The sequence below is a fragment of the Vidua chalybeata genome, chromosome 20, assembly GCF_026979565.1.
Source record: "Vidua chalybeata isolate OUT-0048 chromosome 20, bVidCha1 merged haplotype, whole genome shotgun sequence".
NCBI lineage: Eukaryota > Metazoa > Chordata > Aves > Passeriformes > Viduidae > Vidua > Vidua chalybeata.
The window spans coordinates 6350757-6375905 of record NC_071549.1 but is presented as its reverse complement, the minus strand read 5'-3'; the positions used below and the strand labels follow the sequence as shown (position 1 = coordinate 6375905).

The 25149-nt window shown below is 45.0% G+C and overlaps 2 protein-coding genes across 5 annotated transcripts in view; one reads left to right on the top strand and one right to left on the bottom strand.

Moving 5' to 3' along the window:
• MYO1C (myosin IC) overlaps window positions 1-2985 on the top strand; it is a 50405-nt gene extending 47420 nt beyond the window's left edge. For all 4 annotated transcript variants that reach the window (XM_053961035.1, XM_053961036.1, XM_053961037.1 and 1 more), the window contains exons 29-32: window positions 464-534; window positions 773-870; window positions 1024-1123; window positions 1626-2985. In XM_053961035.1, coding sequence (XP_053817010.1) covers window positions 464-534; window positions 773-870; window positions 1024-1123; window positions 1626-1652 — 296 coding nt within the window. In that variant the 3' untranslated portion in view covers window positions 1653-2985. The remainder of the gene's footprint in view (window positions 1-463; window positions 535-772; window positions 871-1023; window positions 1124-1625) is intronic.
• A 388-nt stretch (window positions 2986-3373) lies between these two features.
• YWHAE (tyrosine 3-monooxygenase/tryptophan 5-monooxygenase activation protein epsilon) lies at window positions 3374-24103 on the bottom strand. Its single transcript, XM_053961049.1, has 6 exons — window positions 23906-24103; window positions 13662-13861; window positions 8867-8973; window positions 8286-8492; window positions 7572-7708; window positions 3374-4289 (listed from the first exon to the last, which is right to left on the bottom strand). Exons 1-6 carry the CDS (start codon window positions 23967-23969, stop codon window positions 4237-4239), a joined length of 768 nt encoding a protein of 255 aa, XP_053817024.1. The 5' UTR covers window positions 23970-24103; the 3' UTR covers window positions 3374-4236.
• Window positions 24104-25149: the final 1046 nt, after the last annotated feature.

Sequence of the window (25149 nt, the reverse complement as noted above, 5' to 3'; positions counted from 1 at the left end):
CTCAGCTGCACTTTAACATGTACCACTACAAACTCCAATTTATCTTTGTCCTGGACAAGAATGGGATGAGCTGATCCTGGCAAGCATTTTAGTATCTTGAAATTGCTTTTTTCTAAAATGAAGCTTCCTAAAATGTCACCAAAATGACTCAATTCATCTCCCTCAACCCTCCCCGAGTGATTTCCCAGTTGCAGGGTCTGGCCATGGGGGAGTTGCACCATTCCTGCACAGCCACTGCTGCAGCTTTTGGCCCTCAGAATATCCGACAGGGGCCAGATTCTTAGGAAGGGGGAAACTGCTGAGCCTGCTGCAGTGTGGGCCCTGCAGCCTTGGGCTGAAGCCTCTCCCCTCAGCCCCCTGCAGCCTCTCAGCTGTGCTGGGTGGGAACAGTTGCTGCATTCCTGGAGAGGCTGTGAGCCCTCCCAGTGCGGGCAGTGCCAGTGACACTCCGGTCTCTCCCCAGGCATCTCCGTCAGCAGCCTGAGCGACAACTTGTTTGTGCTGCACGTGCACTGCGAGGACAACAAGCAGAAGGTACTGGGGGCTCATCCCTCCCTCCTCCGGGGAGCACATCCACCTGGGAGGAGGGGTGACAAGGTGACAGGAGTGTGACTTTGTGCCAGCTCTTTCACTGGTATTTCCCTGTGTTCTCAGCTGGGGCTCAGCAGTGCTTGTTCGCCCCCTCTGGTGCTGGCCCTGTCCCTTACAGCAGGGTTAGTTTTGGTGCAGTGACACCAAAGCCATGATCCTAAAGCATGGACTCTCCTGCCAGGGTGATGTTGTCCTGCAGAGTGACCACGTGATTGAGACACTGACAAAAGCAGCCATTCTGGCCAACAAAATCAACAACATCAACATCAATCAGGGCAGGTGAGTGATATCAGGGCCCTGCTTCTTCCTGTACCCCATCCAAATGTACCCAATCCACCTCAGCCAAGAGCACATCTGTTGCAGCTCTGTTAGCACCCAGCTCCTGGAGAGTCCCACACTCACCAGGGCTTTCTCACCCTTTGCTCTTCACAGCATAAAGTTCACAGTGGGACAAGGCAAAGAAGGGATCATCGACTTCATCTCGGGATCAGAACTGCTCATAGCCAAAGCCAAGAACGGGCATCTAACAGTGGTGAGTGTGGGCTGGGGATCACTTACCCTGGATCCAAACCAGCATTCTGGCATGGGACACATGCCATGGGATGTTCCTGCCAATGGCAGTGCCCTGCTATCCCAGCCTTTCCCCTAGTTGGAGCTGGGCACAGGGCTCCTCATACTCAGCAAGGACTGTCCTCACTTTTTATTTCCACCCCCAAGATTCATTTACTCTACAGCGAAGAAAAACTTTAAATACATTAAAAAACTCAAATAAAATCCTCTCCCCTTCTCAGCTTGTTTGTGGTGATCCTGGCAGTCAGATCAGCCCCACAGCTGATTTATGCACTGTCAGACCCCAGCTTATTCAGAAATAAATCCAGAACAAATCCAGACTGCACTGACACGCCTTCCAGCAGAGCTGAGAGCTCCCAGCAGGACCAGAGGGCTGCCCATCCTCACAACAGCCTCAGCATGTTCAGGAATTAAAACTTTTGCAGAATTTTGAACACACTTTCAAACCTGTCCTTCTCCTGCAGGTCGCTCCTCGGTTGAATTCCCGATGATGAAAAATTCCCTGCTCCAGGACCTTTCCCTCCACAGAATTGGCTGAACATTGCTCCAAGCAAACCCCCCCTTCCTCGCTTTGCTCTTTCTGTTACTACCAAAGACCTGCACTTTCAGAACAACCACAAAATACATCCTTGCTCTCTGTCTTACTCTCAAAGTCCCAAAGAAAGGCCTTCTCCTCTCCTCCTTACCCGACTGAGTGTGGGGTCCAGCACAGCATCCCTGCAACCACAGCTCGGGACCTTCAGCTGGGCTTTGAGGGAGAGTTAAGCCCTGATGGAAGTGACCAAAATTTGTGCTTGTCATCACCAAAAAAAAAATAGCACAATCAAAAAACAAGTAACTCTGCTGTTTTCTCAGCCAAATCACTGAAATGCCAAACTTTGTATTCAGAATGTTTTATGAAGAATTTTGCTCGGAGGTGTTTTAATGCTTTGTGCTACAAATATAGTGAAGCCATATTGTGTAAATGAATAAAACCTGTAAATACTTTATAGCCAAGGATGAGATGCACTACGAGAGATGGAGTTGATGTGGAAACTTCTATGTTTTAGATTTGAAATTTTTGTTGGTTTTAGTTTATGGTTACAAGGTATAACCTGAAAAACCCATAATGTAACTTCACTGATCAGGAGCCAGAGACTTACCTTTTTTTGAAGTCAGCTGTCCCATTTCTTGCTCTCTATTTTTATACCATAGGAACTTTTCATATCCACACAAACACAATGTAATACAAACTGCAGAGGTTACCACTGCTCTGGGCTGGCCATGGGATGAACATGAGCTTCCCCCCCACCTTTCTTTCCCTGTCTGGGAGTCCCCACTGCCCCTTCCCCACACAGCTCCGCAGGCTCAGAGCAGCACCTTCAGGAAAAATGGCTTTTCCTCTTCTTCTTAGCCATAACTGGAAGTCTGATTCCCACAGTATTTATACCAGTGCCCCAGTGCTGCCTGACCAGGGAGGGCTGGGCACTGCTGCTGCCCCACGGCTCCATGGGGAATTCCTGCTGCATCCATGGCACAGCTCCACAGCCCAGCCTGTGCATCCTGCTCTACCTGCCTTAGACACCCTTCCCCTTCTCCTCCATCCTGCTGCAGCCACAGCCAGCCCTGAATGCCTCTCGCCCACTGCTGCCTCTCTCACAGCCTCAGCTCTGTCTCCTGCTCTGGCTCCTGACACAATGCCATTACCCAGCCCTGCTCCTGGCTGGAATGTGGGATACACTGCAGGCCATCCCCAGATGTGCTCAGTGTGTGCAGAGCACGCTGCAGATGTTTGTGTATAACCTCTGCCAGATTATGCTGAATAAATTTTTACAAAAAAACCAACCCCCCTTGTCTTCGGTGCAGCTTCCTTACGTGGTTTAGGGGGAGGCTGAGCCCAGCCCCAGCTCTGTGTCCAGTCCAAGAAGCAGGTTATTCCCAGCAGAGCAGATAACCTGTGTCCCTTCTCTCCATCTATGGCACTGCACTGGATGAAAAGTGCTCAACAGCAGGTGAGAGGAACTCTCCTCTCACACTCACATTTCCCAGGGATTTATATAGGGAAAGACTGGATAAAAGGGCTGCTCCCAGCAGCACAACTCACGCTCAGACCAAATCTTCCTTAGCTCCTGTCTGAAGAACAAGGCTGTTCCTGCTGCTCTCTCCCCCTCCAACTGTTCCTAGTACAAGCAACAAAGGAAAGTTACTCTTCGAAAAAAAATCATAGTGATGATTGGCATTTTTAATTTAGGTTTGTTTTATTTAAGTTTAATGTTAATTCCATGCTGTGTTTCAGTAAGAACAATACAGATTCTGTATCTGTGGCTCCAGTCAGATATCCAGTAGTACAAATTAGCTTCAAGTTACACATACTGAACAAAAGAGGTTGAGCGAGCGAAGGGAGATGGGGAGAGGGGAGGGAGAAAAGAAAAAAATATTGAACACGCATGCAGGCTTATCAATGCCACCTTCAATGCTAACCTGCTTGGAGGGAAAGTAAAGAACAGGCAAGAATGAGCAGCCACGGATTGTTGAACTGTTACCAGCACCATGATTTTCAGCAACATTTCAGCAGTTTGGAAACTTTTTGTTTTTATACAGTAAAACCACTACAATAAATGTCCCAAATGCAACCTCGCAACTTCAATCTAAACACCCAATTAAGTTGAAACATTGGTATAAAATTCAGTTTAAACAGTTATAAAAAAAAGAAAGATGCCACCACATGAGCACTACCTGGCCAGGACCAATCTCTCCCTACACGGCCTTCAGGTGTCACATCCAGGTCTGATGGCAATGTCACCACAGCTGGCAGAGACAATACAGTAATGCTGAAAGAGCCTTTACGCAGTCCTGTTAGTGTCTTAAAGAACCTAAAAGCTGGCACCAGTAAAATCCACAGAAATTCACTCTTGCCTTTAAGAACTTTTAAACTGTGTAAAAAAAATAAAAATAAAGAAACCCAACAGGGCAGGAACCTAAATTCTGAGACCCAATGTAAAAGTCAGATTTGGTGGTTCTCAGAGTGACACTGAGGGTTTTTGTGGGGAAGGGGGAGGGTGGTCAGAGATGGGTTCTCTTGTTGGCCTTTGTGTCTCACTGGTTTTCATCTTCCACATCCTGCAACGCTTCTTTATTCTGTTCTTCACCTGTGGAAGTGGGAAGAAGGAAGGAAAATGTTACCATTTAAAACTGAGAGCTGCAGAACAGCTTTACAAGCACCTAGAGATTAATATTTTCATGCAATACACGCTCACTCTCCCACTCCACACTGCCAGCTCCAGAGTGAAGCGTTCCCATGGAAATGAAGCCTTGGAATCACCTGCACCCTCACACACAACTGCAGCCAGGCCATTAGAACATGTGAGGACAAACAAACTCAGCCCTCAAGACTGACACCACGCAGGTGAGCAGTCCTGCTGAGCCCAGGCAGAAACCATGGCAACAGCTGTGGATCAACATCCTTGGATCTGGAAATCCCTTCCCCAAACTCTCATCTCTTTTTCTGACCAAGCCCACTCAAGTCTCAACAGCGAAGTACTTCAGGCAATTTTATACAGTTACACTGATGGCAGGAATTCCCAAAGGTATGAAAAACACCCTACCATGAGAGTCCAACCTGACAAGAAACCCTGGGTTTAAGGTTATTAAAGAAAAACATCTTGTGGAAATGAATGACTCTGTTCAACCAGGCTGTGCCATGCAGTGGAATGGGGCTGTCCTGCAGTTTGGTTACACTCCAGCTGCCCCGGGGAGCTCCATGCAACCAACACCTTCTGCAGGGCTTTACCAAAATTCTGCTGCAACTGGGCAAGTTCCAGGTACCTCAGGTGGTGCCATCACACATGCACAAGTCACTTAATTGGTAAGGGAGGCTGAAAAAATGCTTACAATTATCTGTAACCACGTAATATGGGACTTTCTTAGGGGCAATAAACAGACACTAGTAATTAAAAACTTAATTTGCAATAAAACCCAATCAAATGAGACTGGTAACTTCCAGCAGATAACCAGAATGTTTGCTCAGAGCATGTCCAGATTCAGGATTACCACCAGTACAACAGGAAGTAGATTTTGGAAGAGGGGCCTAGGAACACGGGACATTCAGCAACAATAAAGTTTATAGATACAAGTTGGTATCAGTTCATGTAAGAGAGGAAAGCAGAGGCTTTAACCCAGATTAGAAGATCTGAGCATGCTCTAACCAACACACTTGAGCAAATACTCCTCTACCAGGCCACTGTGAAGTACTTCCCATGCCCAAATATTCTTCTATCCATCCAGGTTTGCAGCTCATTTCCCAAACATGTGAGTTACTCTGGATCCTAGTCAAGCACATCACCCCTGGGCAGGGGACAGGTGCCACAGGAGTGGCAGCAGGGACACAAGCGTTTGTCAGCAGCAGGTGACAGAGGCAGGCACTGTTAGTGACAGGAAAACTGACACTGAAAACTCCAGTGAGCCACGACAAGAGACTTACAAAGTAGAGTTTTTAGGAAATGAACAGTTGGACTTTCCTTTAGGAATCTATACAGCAGGAAAGAATGGGAGAACAGGAATCATATGGAGATGACATTACAAGTGTGGAAATAAACTCAACACTCATCTGGGCCATGGGAAAGCTACAAGGGATTGGGATGGGAGTGCAGCAGCTGGGTCATGCCTGGCTTTACATCCCTACACGGCTGAAATGGAAACAGGGAAAAGTCTAATGCCAAAGAACAAGCCCTTTCCAAGCCTCTCCCACCCCCTGGAAACTGCTAATTGTGCCACTGCTGATTTATTGTTCAAAGGCTCTGCTCCTTTGGGAATGTGGAACTCTGGAAGCATCAGTTGGAAATGCACTCAGAGTATTAGCGAAGTATGAGGAAACTTAACTTTTCACCTGTGTCTAAACATAATTGCTTTTCTGGATCTGAAGAATTCCACCATGATTTTAATCAGTCCTACAGTATTTTCAATTCTGTTGTCATTATCCTTTCTGGCACCAGTAACCAGGACAACCTGAGCTACTTCAGGAAGAACAAAAACGTCTATTTTCCATGTTGTGGAGCAAGGAATTTAGATCTCTATTTCTTTTTTCAAAATCTAAAGAGCCTGTAAATAATCCTGTGGAACTTCTACAGTATCCAAGATCCACAAGAGACATCTGCTATGGGCAAATCAGGAACTTTTGGAAGACACTGTTTGGAAGATACTGTACTATCCCACACTGATCCAACCTTGTTACTCCACTAAGATGGCTTCCAGACTACCAGGGTATGTGGCCCCAATAAAAAAAGTAAAGGTTGGATCTCAACTGAGGGAATTTGAAATACATTTCTCTTCTCCAATGCCTACCCCTTGGCAAGGAAGGAATTCAACAGCTGCAGTGTTTAGAGAAAAACCTACTGATCCATCCAGGGTCCATCCTGAACCAGGACACAATCCCTGAAAAGGGAGGTGCACGAGCCTTAAACACTGGGATGTGGAGTAAACCAGGAGCCAAAACCCCACACATTTACAGCATTCCCAGTCTCAGCAGCCCAAAGAGCAGAGTGAGAAGCTGTGGAGTAACAACACTTCAAAACAAACCCATTACCCTACATAAAAAAAGGAAATTGGGAAAAAGTTAAAAGATTCTGCATTTGCTTTCAAATGGACACACCACCAGTGAAGTAACCCCAGGAATGCCATGTGGCTAAAAGAAAAGCTTACCAAAAATATGGGACACTTATATATTTATGTGAAGTTCAGTAGTGTGGTTTCTAAGCTCTGGGCATTTGTAGGTACCCAAAATAATCTTAACAGGATTTATTTCTTCCCCTCCAAGTTAAAAGTAAAGAAGTTAGCTCTTTTCACTTGTCTTTCCAAGAGAGAAACCCTAAAATGAGTAGATTTATACTAAGCACTGAATGTGAAAGTTTAAATGTTGGTAAAGTCCGTTCAGTGTGACAAAACCACTTCAAAAATTTGTGCTATCCTTTGCTAGTGAACAGAAGCAATCCATGTCCCACCCTCTGGTATTGCCAGGGGACATATTTGGCATTTGCTCTGGCAATGAGAATAGGGAGTGACCTGGAATGAAGGGGAACTAAAGCATCTGCAGTGTTTCCTCCTGCACTGGAGGTTCACATCTGCTTGGAATGACAGCCAGAGATGAGCATGACAAGGAGAAAGAAAGAAAAGATTAAATAAATGAAGTCACTGCTTTTACAGTCATCACAGCTGCCTCATGGGGAGGGAGAAACAACCAAGTGTTGCTGAGTCCACACCTCTTCCTTCAAGTGAGAGCTCAAAAGACTCCAGTGTCACCCCTATCACCTGATCCAGTGTTAAGGTAGCACAGGAGGGTCATTATTAGGAGAGACAGAAGTAAACCATCAAAGCCTCTCCACTGCCAGGCTCTGTTCCCTGGGCCAGGATGAGCTTTTCCAGCAGGACTCACTTACCATCACCCTGCATGTCTGAAGTCCATAGTGTCAGGTTATCACGTAACAACTGCATGATAAGTGTAGAGTCCTTATAGCTTTCTTCACTCAGTGTATCCAGTTCTGCAATAGCATCATCGAAAGCTGCTTTTGCCAACCTGCAATGACACAACAAATATTGCTGAACACAGTGCAGAAGCACAAATTAACACCAGCCACTTTGTGCTCCAAGATTTTTTAAATCAAGAATATTGCTTTCATTAAACATTTCTACATCTTTGATTAAGGGCTGCTAGAAACTTAGTGTAACCTGCAGTGACAGAAGATAAATGGTATTTGCTTCAATCACTGCCACTCTGTACATGCTCACAGGTGACAAAAATCAGTGCCACCACCTCTTCCAGCTTGTGCAAGACTAGTTAAATCACCTCACAGCTTGGGCAGTTTAAGGGTATGCACAGAGTTAACCTGGCAAGTTGCTGAACTGCCATTAGCTGATCAATTCAAGATTATCACTGTTCTGCCTCCCATACACCATTACTCCCACACAAACACGTGGCTCTGGACTCCAAAGACAATGGTGATGCTAAAAATCTTCCCAGTGAACTGACATCAACCAGAGCAAACATCAGCAGGAAGAAAGCAGGAAAAGCAGTTACCTAAGGAGCAACACTTCTAGCTTGTCTGGTATTCACACAACATTCCCATATTCCCACTCTGCCAGCCTCCACCTACCTGCAGGCACGATCAGGAGAATTAAGAATTTCATAGTAGAATACAGAGAAGTTGAGCGCAAGTCCTAAGCGGATGGGATGTGTTGGTGGGAGTTCTGTCATTGCAATATCACTAGCAGCTTTGTAAGCCACCAAGCTGTTCTCTGCAGCCTCCTTCCTGTCATTTCCTGTGGCAAACTCAGCCAGATACCTATGGTAGTCCCCCTTCCTGAGAACAGAAACAGTAGGAAGTCAGTAATCCCCTTTGCCCACCAGCCATTAAATTAACAGCTGAAATTCAAGCATGTTTAGATATTCACACACCAAGCACTCTGCTGCTCAGTTACTGTCTATACAACACTGCACCAGGAGCTGAGGGAATTTTAAACCATCACTATAGGACACACCTTTTCTTCTCTTTACAAGTGTTCAGCTCATGCAAAATAAAAAACCCAACCAGGGATGTGATTTCTACATCAGCAACTCAATTAGAAGTGTTGTTTCTTACATCTAAGAGCTGCACAACAGTGTATTTTAAGTTCTCATTACAGCTACTTAACTCCTGTCTCTATTTCAGGCCTTTCCTCTCAGGAAGGTACTTACATTTTGTAATAGAAAACCTTGGACTCGCCAGTGTTAGCTGCTGGAATGAGGTGTTTGTCCAGTACATCCAGAATGTCACAACAGATTAACTTCAGTTCAGTCTCAACCTAGCAGAGAAAAATAAAAATACAACAAAAAATTAGAAGCGGGGGCAGGGTGAGCACTTAAGCCTAAAAGCTTTCAAAAGTACCCAAGTATCAAACAGGTAACATCATGAAATTCCAAAGAGAGTTAAGACAGAAGAAAAATAAATAAAATGCAGCTGCTCCACAGGTGCATTAGCAAAACAGTTCTGCACATTTAGCTGGCACACACATGAGGCAGGGACTGATGGATGAAATGTGGAACTGAACAGTGGAACTGTAAATCCTTGGAAGACATCTTGCTAGACAGAAGTCTAGCAAGACATTAAGTTTGTCTCAGGATGTAATTCCTTACTGCAAGGCTTGCACAACTCAATTCCTTCCATTTTTGATCCCAGAAGGCTGCCCTAAAAGTGGCAACAGCAAAGGGGACAATTTGGAAGTAATTAACACAAATCAGCTCAACTCCATTATACCCCAAAGTTAAATGGCACCTTCACAATAGGTTCTAGTGGGTCCTTGGAGGCAAAGTTCTAAAAATAGAGCCTTAAGACAAAAATCATGGTATCAGAACAGAATCAAGATGTGCCACACAAACAAAGGTCAGGTACAAGATGAAAACAAGCTCCAGAAGCAGGTGAAAAACACAAAGTGCAGTAACTCAGCAAAAAAGCAGAAATCATCAACACTGACAGTGAAATCTGTGGCCAAAAATACAGTATATACAGCCTTATTTAAAAACAGATACTGGATTTGAATAGTCTGAACTGAAAACAGTCACGTGAACCTTCATTTTCTCCAGTTCCAAACATAAAGCAAGGTCTATGAGGTCAGGGTTTACCACAGAGAGTTTCACACCTGCAAGCAAAGAAACTGTGCACACCCAGAAAAGCTGAAACTCCTCCTGTGACATCAACATTGCCCAAACCAGACGGGCTCTGAGCCCCCCGGGTCAGTCCAGTAGGAGTGGTTGGTTTAATGCTCACAGTCACCCATCCATTGCTGCTTTTTCATGATTTCACAGGAACTTTCACAGCTACAGCTGAAGAGAACTCTGGCTCAAGTTAATTTCATATAAAGGAGAGATTTCAAGGCAATGCATTAAAGAAACTACCAGGAACTGCAAGTCTTGGATCACAGAGGCAGCCCCACTCAGTCCATCATCCCCTCCTATCCTCCCACCCAAGCATTTGCTTTCCTTCTTCCTTTAAGCATTTTCCTTGCCATGTAATCCTTTTATCACAACACAGCTCCCAAACTATCTGCGTTTGTAACCACAGCAGTTATACCCAAATTATATGTTCAAATTACAGATCTAAAACAAATTATAAACTGGCACATACACACACATATTGACTTGCACAAAGTAACAGATTTGCAAAAGTTCCTTTAGATAAATTAACTGTCAGCAAATTTCATGTACAAATGTCAGAATGCCCTGACATTCACAGGAAGAATAAGATGCTGTACTTAATTATGTGACAAATGCTTAAGAAAGGTGCTGAAATATGGTCACTTGAGAAGAATCTACTTCATATATTCTTGGGCTACAAAAGCTATAAAACCTTTGGGCAGCAGTCAGTTCCTGCAAACTTCTTTCCTCTTGATCCTCTTTTTCAATGACTTCTTTTGCAGAGAGATCTTCAGCAAAACTGCAAAGAATTAAATCAGTTTCTAATCCTCTTTAGTTAAATAACCATACATGTACAAACTTCTATTTCATCTCAGACAGACCTTTTCCAGCTTTGCTTAAAGGATCAGTCACAGTTATCAGAGATCAGCTGCTGCCCAGGGCAATGGAAATGTCCTGAGCAAGCTTAGTTTAAAAAGATTTCATATAAATCAAGGTGATTAAGAGTAAAACAAATAAACAAAAAACCCCACAACAAAACTAAAAGCTCTTGTACAAAAAGGATCTGTTCCAAACAGTGGCTCAGTGAGCACTCTCTTAGAGGGGGGGATGGAGGAGAACCTGGCAGCTGCCCCAAAATACAGCCCAGGTTGGAAGTCAGAGCACTGGAAACACACATTCCATGCGCCACATCTCCAGAGCAGGAAGGGGAAGGTCAATACCTGTGCCATGAGGTAGGAATGGAGCTGGTTTAGCTGCAAGGGAGGGAACTGCACTGTGTGCAGCCACGCCCCACTGCAGCCTCTCAAGGATGAGGAGCACAAGCCTCAGTGTGCTCTCATCAGAGATGCAGCCAGATGAGAAATTATGGGCTTTTGTGTATCCAAATGGCCACAAGAGCCAGGAGAGCAGCCTGACTACAAAGGAAACACCTAAGTGGCATTTTCCCTCATGGCTGTGGATGTGTTTGGCTCCATTCAGCTGAAGTGGCTTGGGAAGAGGCACAGTCTGGTGTCTTTCATCTCTCACTACTGCCCAGTGCACACCTGAGACAAGGCCAGCCCAGCCCTGCCCTCCCAACACCACCATCCCTCGAGTTCTGCCCCAAGTCACGCTGGCCACCAGCTGAAACATCTCCCAACGTGAGCCATGAGCTGAATTACAGTAAATCCTGACATACATCAAACCCAACAAAGAATTGCTTTCACAAAAACCACTACAGAAACTTTCAATTCCTACTGGAGCAGTACTCTACAGCTGAGCAAGATCACAGCTGCTCCTGGTAGATGAGAGATGTGTCATTTAGAGATGCTGGTTCTCTCCAACTCCCCAGTGCTTTAAACTTGGCCTTGTTGGCTCACAGACATGGCTTTAGGGGTTTGGGGGAAGGTTTGGTTGGTTGGGGTTTTTTTCCCCTTCTTCAGAACCGTTCAAGTCTGAAAAAGGTTTTCCCAACAATGACCTTACTCTGGAAAATGTTACAATAGGCAGAATTTGTTGACAAGGGAATCACAGTGAGAATTCTGCTGGAAGCTGTTTCTTCAGGGAAGCACTGAGCACAACAGGGCAGGAGTGCTACTGTTCAGCAGTGACAGTGAGCAGCAGCATCCAAACCTGTGCCATGCTCCTCAGGCCCTTCCTGCTCCCAGGCCATCCTGCCAAACCCATTCACACACTCAGAGCAGATGCCAACCCATATTAAGTCTCCCAGCAGCTACTAACAGGCTTTCAGCTAGAGATGATGCTCAGGAACCTCTTGCAGAACTCCCGGTGGAGCTGTGCAGACACAGCCACCCTTCCTCCAGTGTGGAACCAGTGACAGAGTTCAGTGCACTGCTCCTCCCCGTGAGAGCTGCTCCCTCTGAGGATTTCACAGCTCAATACCCTGCTAGCATGACACTGACTTCCTGTGGCCTCTCCATCTCTTCAGACACCTCAAGTACAACAAGTACTACAAACTTGTACTTCTTGCACCCCAGTCCATCCAGAATGGCACATATCCTTTACAAAAAGAGATGCAGAATAAAGGCTATTTCTAGAGTCCTTTCAAAACCAGGAGAAAAGTCTTTTCATCATTAAAGGATCTTTGGCAGAAGATGATAAACACCCACAAAACCCTGTGCAAAAGAATCTGGAAACACACAATGTAAAACCAATTTAATCACTGGATAGCTGTTGTCTTGTTTTCTATGTTCTTTTAGGAGATTGTAAGAAAAGGTTATTTGGGACTGTATGTAACTGGCAGTCTCTCATCCCATCAGCATGCCAGCATAAAATTAGAAACCCACAACTTCAACAATTCCATGGAGCAACAGAAACCCTGTGAGTCAACAGAAAGTAGTCCAGAGCCATTCCTGGGAGAAGATTTCCAAGCCAAGATCATTTCCATTGCTGGTATATGAATCAGTGCCAGGTGATATAACAGACTCCACTGTTTCTCTGGAAGTGAAGATGTGAACCATGTGGAGGCACTTGTCCTCAGATAATGGAGATGAAGTCTCTGCAGAAATGTGTGGGATTTAAATAGTATGGGAGCATGCCTGCTCCATGCTAAACCATCATTTAGGGCAGGGGAAACAACAGCTCACTAAGAGCTGGAGGTTTCATTAGCCCTTACCAATGGAAGTCAGAGCTTGCTGCAAGTTCTCCATTTTAGGTAAAGCTGCACACACTGACTAAGTCAGCATGAAGTTATGTGGATCAATTTTTCCCTCTCTCTCCAGAGAGAAAACAGCAAGGCCCTGGAGGTTGCTACACACAAGTTTCACAGCTGGATGACCAGGACATCCCCAGGAACAGGAGTGACAGAAGACAAGGAGTCAAGAAGAGCACTGAAGAACCTTCCCCATGGACATTTCAAGTGTTAATGTTTTGAATTGTCTAGGACAGAGAACTGGAATCACAGAAAGTGTCACTGTATGATCCAAAGCAACTTTTATAGGAAGTGGAAGTTTAACAGAAAAAACCTCCTCTGACAAGGTTAATTAAAAAAAGAAGTTGATTGGGGTGAGTGAGGTTGGAGGGGAAGGAATGAGGCAGGAATGAGGCAGGTGGAGCCTCACACCTGAGTAAGCAGGGCAGTGCCAGTGCAGCTCAAATGCTTGGCAGAGCTGCTGATGCACTGAGGGAAAAGCCCTCCCTCTCCTGAGCCTGCTGCCCTTCTGAGTGTTTACACAGCAACACCACAGCTCTCCCCTTCACCAAGAGATTTATTCTCTAGATAAGGAACAAGCTCCAGCCTTCCAAGGCTGCCACCCTATTCCAGGTCAGCACAGTCCAGGCAACCTGGACCAACAGGACAGTTTATGGCAAGGGGACCAGAACTAAGTGACATTTTGCTCTAAGACCAACTCCATCTTACCATTTGCCGATATTCCCGAATCATTTTTAATTTGTCTTCTCCACCTTTGTTTTCTTCTTTCTGTTCAATGCTGCTGATTATTCTCCAGGAAGCTCTCCTGGCTCCAATCACATTTTTATATGCAACAGAAAGCAGGTTTCTTTCTTCCACTGTCAACTCCACGTCCATTCCAGCCACCTTCTTCATTGATTCGACCATTTCTAGGAGGAAAAGGTCAGGCAATTATTCTCGCACCTGAAGCATCTTTCAAATCATTCAGTACAAGCTGTACATTAATGAGAACTTAGGAAATTAATTAGACTCCCTCCTTCTTTAATCCAGCTACTCCTCACTTTTACCCTGGAGTGTTCCAAACAAATCAATCAGCACATACACAAAGGAAGTATCTGATATTCATCTGGTATTTTACAAAGGTTCCAAAAATTAATAACAGTTATCAGCGCAATCCTACAGGAGTGTGTGTTCTCCAGAGTGCTCTGGAGAAAGCAGAGAACAGGGAGAAAAGATGAGCAAATGTGATCTGGCTCTTGGCACAATCAGGATAAATCTGAGCAATTACGGGATGCTCCACTGGAATTGTCAACTGGAATACAGTGTAATGTGGTAATTAACAAAAATATAAAATCCAGATTTGAATACATGTAGAGATGTACGAGTACTGTCACTAGGAAAGTGAGTCAAAGCTGCAAGATGAACCTCCAAAAGAAAAATTTGGTGGTTGGAGTGGTAATAAAGAAGTCATCCTGAGTGTACCCACAGCAAGGTATGTACCCATGCCAAGCAGCCATTTACACTGAAAAGTAGCACATAAAATATGAATATATATTTGTATTTAAACCTGTTGAAAAGTATTTCTAAACCTGAGGTTAAAACAATCAATACCAAAACCAAAAACAGCTTTCCTACACTCCAATGGAAGTAAAGACTGCATCACTTAAGGAAGGTTATGACCCTTGCATTACCTAACCACACTGGGATTGTTCAAGACACATCAGAAGAACAGTGTTAAATATAAAAATGAAGCTTAACTATCGTTTTTTGCCCTCAGATGTCAAAATCACAACCTTAACAGGCATAAGCTACTGCAGCAATGGAGACTGTAGGCTCCCTGGCAGGAACAGTGTTATCAGTCTCCAACAGGTCTCCATATGTGGAGGAGAAAATTTTATGGTGGCTCTATTTTTATCAGCAGATTTTGCTTCACCAAATCACAGAATGTAACAAAAAAATCCACCAAGTATTTGATAAAACTTGTTGAAAACACCACCCTGCAATTACAAAATGGTGAGCTGCTTTTGCAGAAGAATCTGAGAGCTGCCCTAGAACATTCCATGTTCAAACAATTAATATTAACATAAATATGATTAAGTAATTGATGCCAGCTAAATTACAAGCAATATAATATAGCTACAATTTGCTACTTAAATAAAGCAAGTACTGTGATTAATTTCCTGAAGGATGACCCTACCATCCCATTCATACAAAGAATCTACTTAAAAGCTGTGAATTTTTAAAATTATGCAATTTAAGCCATCTCATATTTTGAAGTTTATTGAACAACAGAGCTATGCTCAAGATTAAGATGCCTGACAGTTCTTGTGGACAAAAAGACAATCAGGAATTGGACTTGCAGTCTCCATGACCTGGTTATCTTTGTCAAGCTCCAGCAAAAAATGCAGGTCTTGTTTTTAAGCCTAATATTTATTGCCTTCAGAGAAGCAACTCACAGGTTACGGAAGATGCTGCCTTTTTTTTTTAAAGGGTTTCTATTATTGTGCTTTATCCACTGGGATGCAATACACAGCACTTCAGTCATACTCCTGGGTGTACACAACACTTCTATAAAAAACTTGCCTCTTAATGAAGACAACAGAAAATTTATTCACACATAACACATGTGTTATCTCACATAACAATGATATACATGGAATAATTAGCCCAGAAGTGTGGAGGTTGAGGAACATGTACAGCAGCAGCTTCCAAGATCTTCTGCCCTGTATCAGGAAATTGCAACAAGTGGGGCAAAAAGGACATGTTTTATCAAGTGTTCTACAGGTTTCCTTTACCACCTCTTCCTTAGCAGCACATTTGCCTAGTGTGAAAATTTAAAATAAAAAACTATACACAAGACTTGCTGTTCCCTGTAAATGAGTAGCTGTTTTCAGTGCACATTCAAACACATCATTACCAGTTTAATCAATTGCTTGGCTTCTGCAGGATATTATCTATTACCAGTCTGAAGATCTACAAGGCCTTGAAACAGAGGTTAAACCCAATTTAGCTGAGCAATAGCTGGTACAAAGCCAAACCCAAAACCCTGCCCTACAAGGAGCTCCTGTGTCAGTGTTTCAGTCCTGTGGCATCTCTTCAGTCTGTTGGCAAAGGAGGTCATTAACCACCCCCCTGCAGAGCCACAACCACGGAAACAAGGGAGCCAAAGGGAAACGGGCACCTGCTCACAACCAGTCCTTATCACTAAACAGCCCTTATCACCCCAACATTTTTATGACTGAGTTGTTAGGAAGTTAAATAGACTCCCTGACAAGTGACAGCCACAGGGAACAGGATGCTGGGGGATGGGGGAGCATCTCAGGTTCCTCCATTTGTTCTCAGCTTTAGCACCCCTGGCTGTACACAACCTCCCAACACTGACAACAGGAACTGAAAGGTCTCCTCTACAAAATCTTCATCCTGTCACTAGGTAACCACACAACCAGAGATTAGAATCCCACCCATAAACAACTGTCCCACCCAAAGAGAAAACATTTATCAGTCTTAATCAATCTACCCACAAAGCTGTGGGATAAAAAGGTTTCTAGTTTAGTAAAGAGCCCAATTTTACTTACAAATACAAAAGCCTGGGCTGATATTTCAACAAGACAAAAATATTATGTACATACCTGCGTCTTCCATGGCAAAGCCATAATCCAGCCCTGAAAATTTAAGCCTGATGAAAAATCTTAAGAACACAGGCAGTACAAAAGCAAGGGGACAACCTATCTGTGTCCCCTCCAGCAGAAAACAAAAATAAAGCCACCTACACCAGCCAAAAGAGCAAATTATTTTTCATTTTAAGAGCAGTTTTATCTATCTGGAAGTTTCCATAAGGAGGTAGAAAGCTCAGTCAGAGACCATTCAAGACAAAATACAAGTCTGAGATTACATTTCATTAAGAAGGATTACTGCAGGAATGACAACCCATTGCATACAAAATCCAGAGATGCTTACACTGCATTATGGAAAAAATAATGTTATGCAAATTCAGCGACAGAGACTGTATTTAAGTGGTTAAGTTCCAGCCTCTCAGGTGATTGTGGTTGTCATTTATTATGCTACTGTCAGATCATGCCACCATCAGAGTAGGAAATCCCAAAAATGTAAATTGTGGAAGGAGAGGGGAATATTCTGGAGAATGACACGCTCGCCCTAGATTTAGATTCTTCCCCAAGCACCTGCTGTTGGTTAAGAAAACTGTCTGATCAGGTTTATATATTCTTATGGAAAAGCTGAGACTCCAAACAACTGCCTAAGATAGTACAAAACTGTCACGATGGCCAGGCCATTTTTTAGGTTCCTATATTCTACAACTATGATTAAAATATTGGCTCCCCATTGCAAACCCTGCTGAGTCACCTCCAGCCACCAGGAGGGACACACAGGCAAAGCCTGGAAAGCACAAAGGGTTGGGACAGAGGTGGCCACCTACAAAAGGTTTGTGGAACAGCAAGGTGCAAGGCTTGGGGTTTAAAGTGAAAGACAAAGAATAAGCCTTACTCTAAGCTAAGTCGTCATGGGGAAGTTTACAAGGGTTGAGAAGCATCCTTAGGGGCCAAGCCACAGAACAAAGGGCACAGCTGACTCCCTCTTGACCAGAGATGAATGCGAATCTGGATAACTGTTGCTTCTTAAACTCGAGAAATCAAAAAAAAAAAAAAAAAACCACCAGGGGAACTACAATATCCCCAGGTAAGGAAATGGGTGAAGTACAACAAATTTAGCGGGAAGACTAAAAACCTTCCCAATACAGGATACAAAACAACAAACAGCAGACCCTACCAAGAGAATAGCCAGTACCTGGCAGTTCTATCAAAATCTGTGCTTGTAACAGAAACCATCTGGCCTAAGCATAGGCTGATGCACTAAAGAAAACTTGGTAAGGGAAATTTACAGTGTTTGTAACCTCTAGCTCAGTGCTTGAGTCTCACTAACCAGGATGCTACAGGCTCATTTTATTTGTTCACAGCCAGGCTTGTGACTTTAAATAATACACAGGATCTACTTCAACCTCACTGCTGGAGTAACTCCCCCTTGCCTCCACACATATCCATAAACTGTAAGAATTTCAGTATTACCACAGGAAAAAAACAAAGAGCTAGAAAATCTCTTAGTTGGGGGCCTCCCTTCCAAAAGAGGAACTACTTAAAGACAGAAAGCTTCTTAAAATAAGAACAGAAAATGAACTTGTTGAGCAAAGGTGCAATTGAGATGATGTAATGGTCATCATACTGAAATCAACATGAACCTTAAGAGAACCCAAAAAGTAGAATTCTTATATATTATGTAATGAAGAGCAGCAGAAGCACTATCTTAATTCTTCATTTATTGGCAGCAGAACATCAGCAAACGGAAGTTGTGTTTTAAGATTAATCTTTTCTACTGCCCTTATCTAAGAGCAATAAAGCAAACCAGGATATTCGAGCTTCTAAGCTGCTGCCCAGTACCTACTTCAGCATTTCAGGAGCTAAAAGCTGCAAGTGAGCATCCTGTGAGCTGTGAGAGGTGGAAGACACAGCAGAAAAAAGAAGTCTTCCCTTGTGTCCACCACAGATGATCACACACCATAAACAGTAGACTCAGTACAAGTGTTAGCCTTGTACTTGTTCATTCTTGCAACGAAAGACGACCAGAAACAAGTCACAGGAACTTGAAGTATCTGACCCTAAACCCTCTCAGTCAGGGCTTTAATAGCAGCCAACACAAAGTGGTTTGCACTGTTCATTTGAGAAGGGCTCCAGCAGACACTCAAGGGGACCTACAACACCATGAACCTAATACTCACTAGAGGTCAAGTTAATGGGAATTATATAAAAAAAACCCTGAAATAAGCAGGTATATGCATAAACATTATACTGTAGAGCATGGCCTTTCATTATGTCTCACAAATCTACCGGAATGCTTTGAACAAGTGAAGCACTTGGACAAGGAAGACATAACTGGAATAGTCTACCTGGATTTCCCAAAGGCATTTGATAAGGTCCCTCACCCAAGGTTCTTTAAGGAACTCAACTGCCATGGGATAGGAAGGAAAGTCCTCACATGGATAAACACTTGGCTGAAAGACAGGAAATAGGGTATGAATATGAGACTCAAGTGTTGAGAACAGAGAAAGCCCACCAGTGGAATCACAAGGGGTATGTGCTGGGAAGCAGGCTAACATTTCTGAGTGAGCCACAGAAACAGAAGCAATTAAGTACTAACTTAGTAGCAGCAAACTCCTAGGAACAAACATGAGAAGAACTGAAAAAATAGGAGCCAGTGTGTTTTCTTCAGTAAGAGATGAATGTAACTGTGCAGATTAATGCCACAGACTGCATTTCCTACAGCTACAGACCTCCACCTAGTATCAGTGGGCACCACCCTACTCACTACACTGATGAGCTCCAAATTCAACCAAGTGGAAGTTGAGCTTCTCTTTCCAAACATTAGGAACTCCTCTAAACACACCATCACACTGCCTGCATAAGGTTTTTCTGTTCTCTCAGGGAATCCTGTGTTTGGCATCAGAGATGGCTGAACCCATCCCTATTGATTCCCTCCTGCCAGCTCAACACCCCTCTGACCTCTCAACTGGCTCATTCAGGTCACCAGCTCAGACAACTACTCACAGGGAAAAATAATTAATCCTGCTTCTAATTTAAAGAACTGAACTGGTCAGACCAGAATTCAAGCACATATTAGAAGCATTCTTTATCACAATGTAAGGAATTTTTACACAACTGAGCATAAAAGAACCTAACAGGTGGATTCCCAGTTAAGACAACCAACAGGCAGAGGAGAAAAAAAAAAACCAACTCAAATAATATCCAACATGCACAGTGGCTCGATGGTGATTTTGTGGACAAAGCAGAGGGTTATACTGCTACTCCTCGTGTAAGGTTTGTAACAACTGGTGCAGTCAAAACCCTTCCAAACCTGACAGCATGACTCTGCAATAAACAGTCCTGTACCTTTACACACTTGGAGAAACACAGGTTAGGGCCAAGTTATCCTAGCAACAGTGGGATTTTCTGCATGATCAATTGTATGGTCTACCACAAGTCCTTCTTGCAACAAAAATATTTTTAAATCATTCCTCTAATCTCTTCAAGTTGTGGACATTTACATTTCTGAATCAAGAGGATTTCCCCACTATTTCTAACAAACATTTCAGTCTGAAAGCAAATATCTTGAGCCTGGGCCTAATCATAAATCTCTCCCCTTGACTGAGATCTGCTACTGAGCAATCCCCTAATACTGGAAACCAGTTCAGCTTCTGGGCTCCTTGCAGAGGACCTCACCATCCAATTGTAGAATTCTCTTTCCTTTGTCTGCTCCTGGTACCTCAGGAAATTCAAGAAGGCCATTACAGACAAAGGCCCTCTCTCACACAACTCCTCATAATTACAAGTCAATTTATGTCCCAGTATGTACAACTCCCACTTAAAAAAATGTACAGTCTTACTCCTTTAGCACTGCCTTTGAGCTCACAGACAGCAGTCACACCCCACATCACCACACCAGTAAGACCTTCAACAGGATAAGTGGTAACCATTAATAGGGAGAGGAACCCAAAAAACTGAAATGTGCTTGACATCTACTTAAAAGAGACCAATCCTCTTCAAACCAAAATTAATATGCAACTTGAATTCTAATTCATGACTTATTGATTCCTCATTAGGCTCTAACCTGAAGACCTGTTACTAAGAGACAGATCTTCCTAAAAAGGCTTCAAATCTTGAACTGAACCCACTGCTGTACACGTTCCTACCTGACACACTTCCCTGACAGACAATTCCTAAAGACAAAGGAGGCAGCTGTTAACCTGCTGTGCTGGGAGGCAGGAGCCCTGTCCTGGGTGGGCTGGGTGTTTTCCTTACCTGTACCTTGACCTATTCTCTGGTTTTGAGGGGGGGGAACCCCACCTATTTCACCTCACCCAAGTAATGTACTTCAAGACTTGTAGGACAAAGCAGCTGTTGGAAGTATCTGCTCACAGACTGCCTTGAGCCACAGCATGTTTCTCACCTGAAACAAAGATGTTCTCAGCTTCCACAAAGAGGAATTGGTTTCAATATTCAGCAGCAGTCTACAGGAATTCTCTACATCCTCTTGATATAAAGAGTTCCACAATATCACTTACTCCAATTGTTTTCCAAAAAAGGAGTCCATTTAGTTATATATTATTCTACCAATAAGGAATAGCAGTGAGTGAGATTTCTCACCAAGCTTCCTGTACTGCCAGTAAGCTTCCTGGCATTTTGTGATTTGCCATAACATGCCTAAGCAGATCTGTGAACATAGTCAGACACCCAAATCTCTTAATATATCTCTGGAGATCGGGGTTTAAGTGCTACTTACACTGCAAAAGTACCTAGAAAGTTGTCCTTTTAATCTGGGCCACCATCCTGAGGACAGTACAGCCACAAGACTAGATTCCCAACCGTTCACAAATGCAGCTCCCAAGACTTCAGAAATTCCCTAAGTGGGTCAGGTAAGTAACACCAAAGAAGCCACAGTTGGATGCCCACCATAAGTGCTGCTATAAATGCCATGAGCCATACATAAATAGCAACCCACCACTCTTCCAGTTTCCAGGAGAAAGATGGGACAGAAGTTTACACTTATCCTAATGTTAAACACCAAAAAAAAAATTGTCAAACTCCTATATGAATTACCCAAGGGACTTGTATTCCAATGGATCTGCAGCCAGTACTTACCATCACCCCATTTTATATGTGCCTTTTATATTATATATATGCCTTTTATATATTTATATGTGCCATTTATATGTGGCCTTAATAATAACTGTGTACCTCAAAGATCAAACTGAGGAGCAAAATTAGGATTAGCTTACTCTTTCCTCATATTGCTTCTCAAATCATTTTGTTCACAGAATTATTCAGCAGTCTCAGCTATGATCTTGGCAGAACTGCATTATTTCACATTAACAAGAACAAATTATGCCAATCATTTTTAATTGTTTCAGCTGAACAGGAACAGAGAATTAAATGATAAAACAGTATCTACAGTACATTTTCTTCCAGGCCATGGACACGAGGGAAGTGAAGATGCATTTAGAACAGCTGGCAGAATTAGAGGGTACATCTTAAATTATGTTGACCCAACCTGATTTTTAAAACCTCTGGAAGTCCAAAACCCACAGCATTGATTTAAACAAGACAACTTCAAGTTGTAACAAGTCTCATGCCCATTCAGAAGCAATACAGCACAGCAAGTCTTCTACATTTTGCTCTGGGCAGCTTGTTTAGCAACATTCATGGTACTGGGAGAACCAAAAGTCGACCCAGGGAAATGCTACACCAAGGTAATAATCCTTCCCAATCAATTTTTATCAGTTGACAGGAAGTTTGCATTGCATATCTGTGCCATGGGGTAGAGTCCTATTACCTTCTAACAAAATGATTTACTGCTGACTTCAGAAAACCCCAGAGAGACAGTCATGCCTCAAGAGCTCCCAAGGATGATGATTCCTCCAGGATGTTTGGTTTCCACTCAAACCAAAGCCAACACTTTCAGTGGCACTGACTCATCCATACCAGGTGGAGAACCCTTCCCTCCTCAGCAGAAGTTGCACACTTACTGTGGAATATGGATGTGTCCCTCTGCCCAAGGTAATTATGGTACCCCAATACCTGGTTTCTGGAGGGCATTTTCTTTCTCCAAGTCTTTCAGTTATTGCAGAGACTGCCTGACTGCTTTCCTTTAGTGGTACTATGAATTCTAAACTGTTTTCCCATCAGAACTCTAAATGAATGGAATTCTATTTAGGCCTTCTTTTTGTTTTAGTTTCTCTTTTTCCTCTCCAAAACGTGTATTTTTCAGATTTTCTGCAATGGTGCCATCAGATGTTTTTTGCCATCAGATGTTTTTTAAGCACAACTCAGTAAAAATGTGTCATTTGGTGAGAACTTGGTCATGTTATCTATAGAAATTTTTGAACAGAAAACATATTTGGAGTGTCTTCTTACCTCTCTAAATGAGGTGTTACTTCATTCACACATTCTACATACATATATTTATTTCACTTCAAATGAGTAATCACAGCTCTCAGGGCAAAGTAACAGTCTCAGAAGAGTCGAGAAAATTAAAGGCCCTTTCTATTATATGCAGGGGAACCATGTTTAAAAGGAGCAGTTGCAAGACAGACATTTTTGGGGCAAGAGACACCACCCAGGGTTGCCAGTTCCTCCCCTCTACCACTTTTCCCCCAGATATTAAATCATCACGGATATTAAACGATCAGGGACAGCACACAAACTTAAACGGGGAAAAAGGATGAAAAGAAAACGCTGAGAAAGTAAAACTACCTGTAATAATTTCTACCACATAATGAAAGCATATGCGTTTTCTTTAGGCAGTGAATCATGTACTCGCTCCCTGCAGGGTGAGAACTCGCTCTCTCTGGGTTTGCCAGGGGCAGCAGGATCTCCAGCCGGGGGTAGAGGCAGAGAAAGAAGCGCAGCCCCGTCCCCGGGGACCCCCACGAGCACGGCCGGCGAGGGGCCGAGGGCCGGGCCCCCCCTGCGGAGCGCTCGGCATGGGCGTTGTCTGCGGCGAGCCGCCCTCGCCCCGCGCCGCCCAGCCGGGGGAGCGCGGGGCCGGGGCCGGCCGGACCTCGCGGCGCCGTGAGGGGCAGCGGGGTCTCTTTGCGGGGCCCCCCCGAGGCGGGGGCGGCTCCCCTGCCCCCCCCTCCAGGACTCGCCCTTCGCGGCCGCCATTTTATTCCCGGCTCCTGCCGCCACCGCCCCCCGCCCCGGGCCCCGCCCCGGCCCGAGACACCCCCTCGCCCGGGCCCCCCATCCCCGCTTCCAGCGGCCCCTCAGGGCGCTCCCCGTCGCCATTTTGTGTGCGCCCCCTCCTCCGCCCCTGCCCCCCTCCCCCGCCCAGCCGCCATTTTGTGGCCGCTCCCTCCCTCCCTCCCTCTCCCCTCGGCCGTGCACGGCCTCCCGAGCCCGCGCGCTCACCATCGTAGCGCTCAGCCTGCTCAGCCAACTTGGCCTGATAGACGAGGTCCTCCCGATCGTCCATGTCCTACGGGCGGGGCGGCGGCGGGGACTGCGCGGGGCGGATGGCAGCCGATGGGTCCGGGGGGCTCTGCAGCTACCAGCTCGCTGCTCTCCGGGCAAATATGGCGGCAGCGCCTCCTCCCGCTGCATCCGGGCACTCCCGCGGGCGCGCGCATGCGCCCCGCCGCCTCCCATGGCAACGGCGGCTCCCTGGCAACGGGCGGGGGGCGGGGTGAGGCGGCGTGAGGGGTGTGAGGAGGGTGAGGAATAAAGGGGGTGAGGCGGTGTGAGGGGTGTGAGGAATAAAGGGGGTGAGGCGGTGTGAGGGGTGTGAGGAATAAAGGGGGTGAGGGGCGTGAGGAGGGTGAGGAATAAAGGGGGTGAGGCGGTGTGAGGGGTGTGAGGAATAAAGGGGGTGAGGGGCGTGAGGGGTGTGAGGAGGGTGAGGAATAAAGGGAGTGAGGCGGCGTGAGGGGTGTGAGGAATAAAGGGGGTGAGGCGGTGTGAGGGGTGTGAAGAATAAAAGGGGTGAGGCGGTGTGAGGGGTGTGAGGAATAAAAGGGGTGAGGCGGTGTGAAGGATAAAGCGGGATGAGGCGGAATGAGGGGGTGAGGCGGGATGAGGGATAAAGCAGAATGAGGCGGGACGAGGGATGAGGCGGTGTGAGGGGTGAGGCAGGGTGGATGAAGCGGTGTGAGGGGTGAGGCGGCCCGGCAATGGCGGGGAAGGATCCGCCGTTCCCCCGCCCGGCTCTGGCGGGGCCGTGACCGGGCCAGGGCTGTGGGCGAGCGGCGGGCAGCGGGCCCGGCCGCCGGTGGCGTTTCCCTCAGTGCGGCTCCATCTCTCCGCGTTTGCGCTGCCCTCAGACGCTGACAGCGCTGTTTGAGTTACCCTCTCTCGGTATTTGGGTACAAATCACCGCGTGTGCCGCACATGGAAGGGTGGATCTGTGACCTAAAGGCAGACGGTCGCTACGGGTTTCTGCAGCCTTTCCAGGGTGTTTGCTCTAAGTATCACCTCCAGTGCGTAGCACGTGGTAATTTTACAGTTTCAAGAGAATAGGAAATCTAGAAAGTAAAATGGAATGTTTCACAAGTTCCTCACACAGTACTTCTGAAAAACAAAAGGAGCATTCACTTAAATAACTGAGATAATGCCTCAACTTCTGAAATCAGAATGGTTTTAGAAAAAGAAAAGGGATT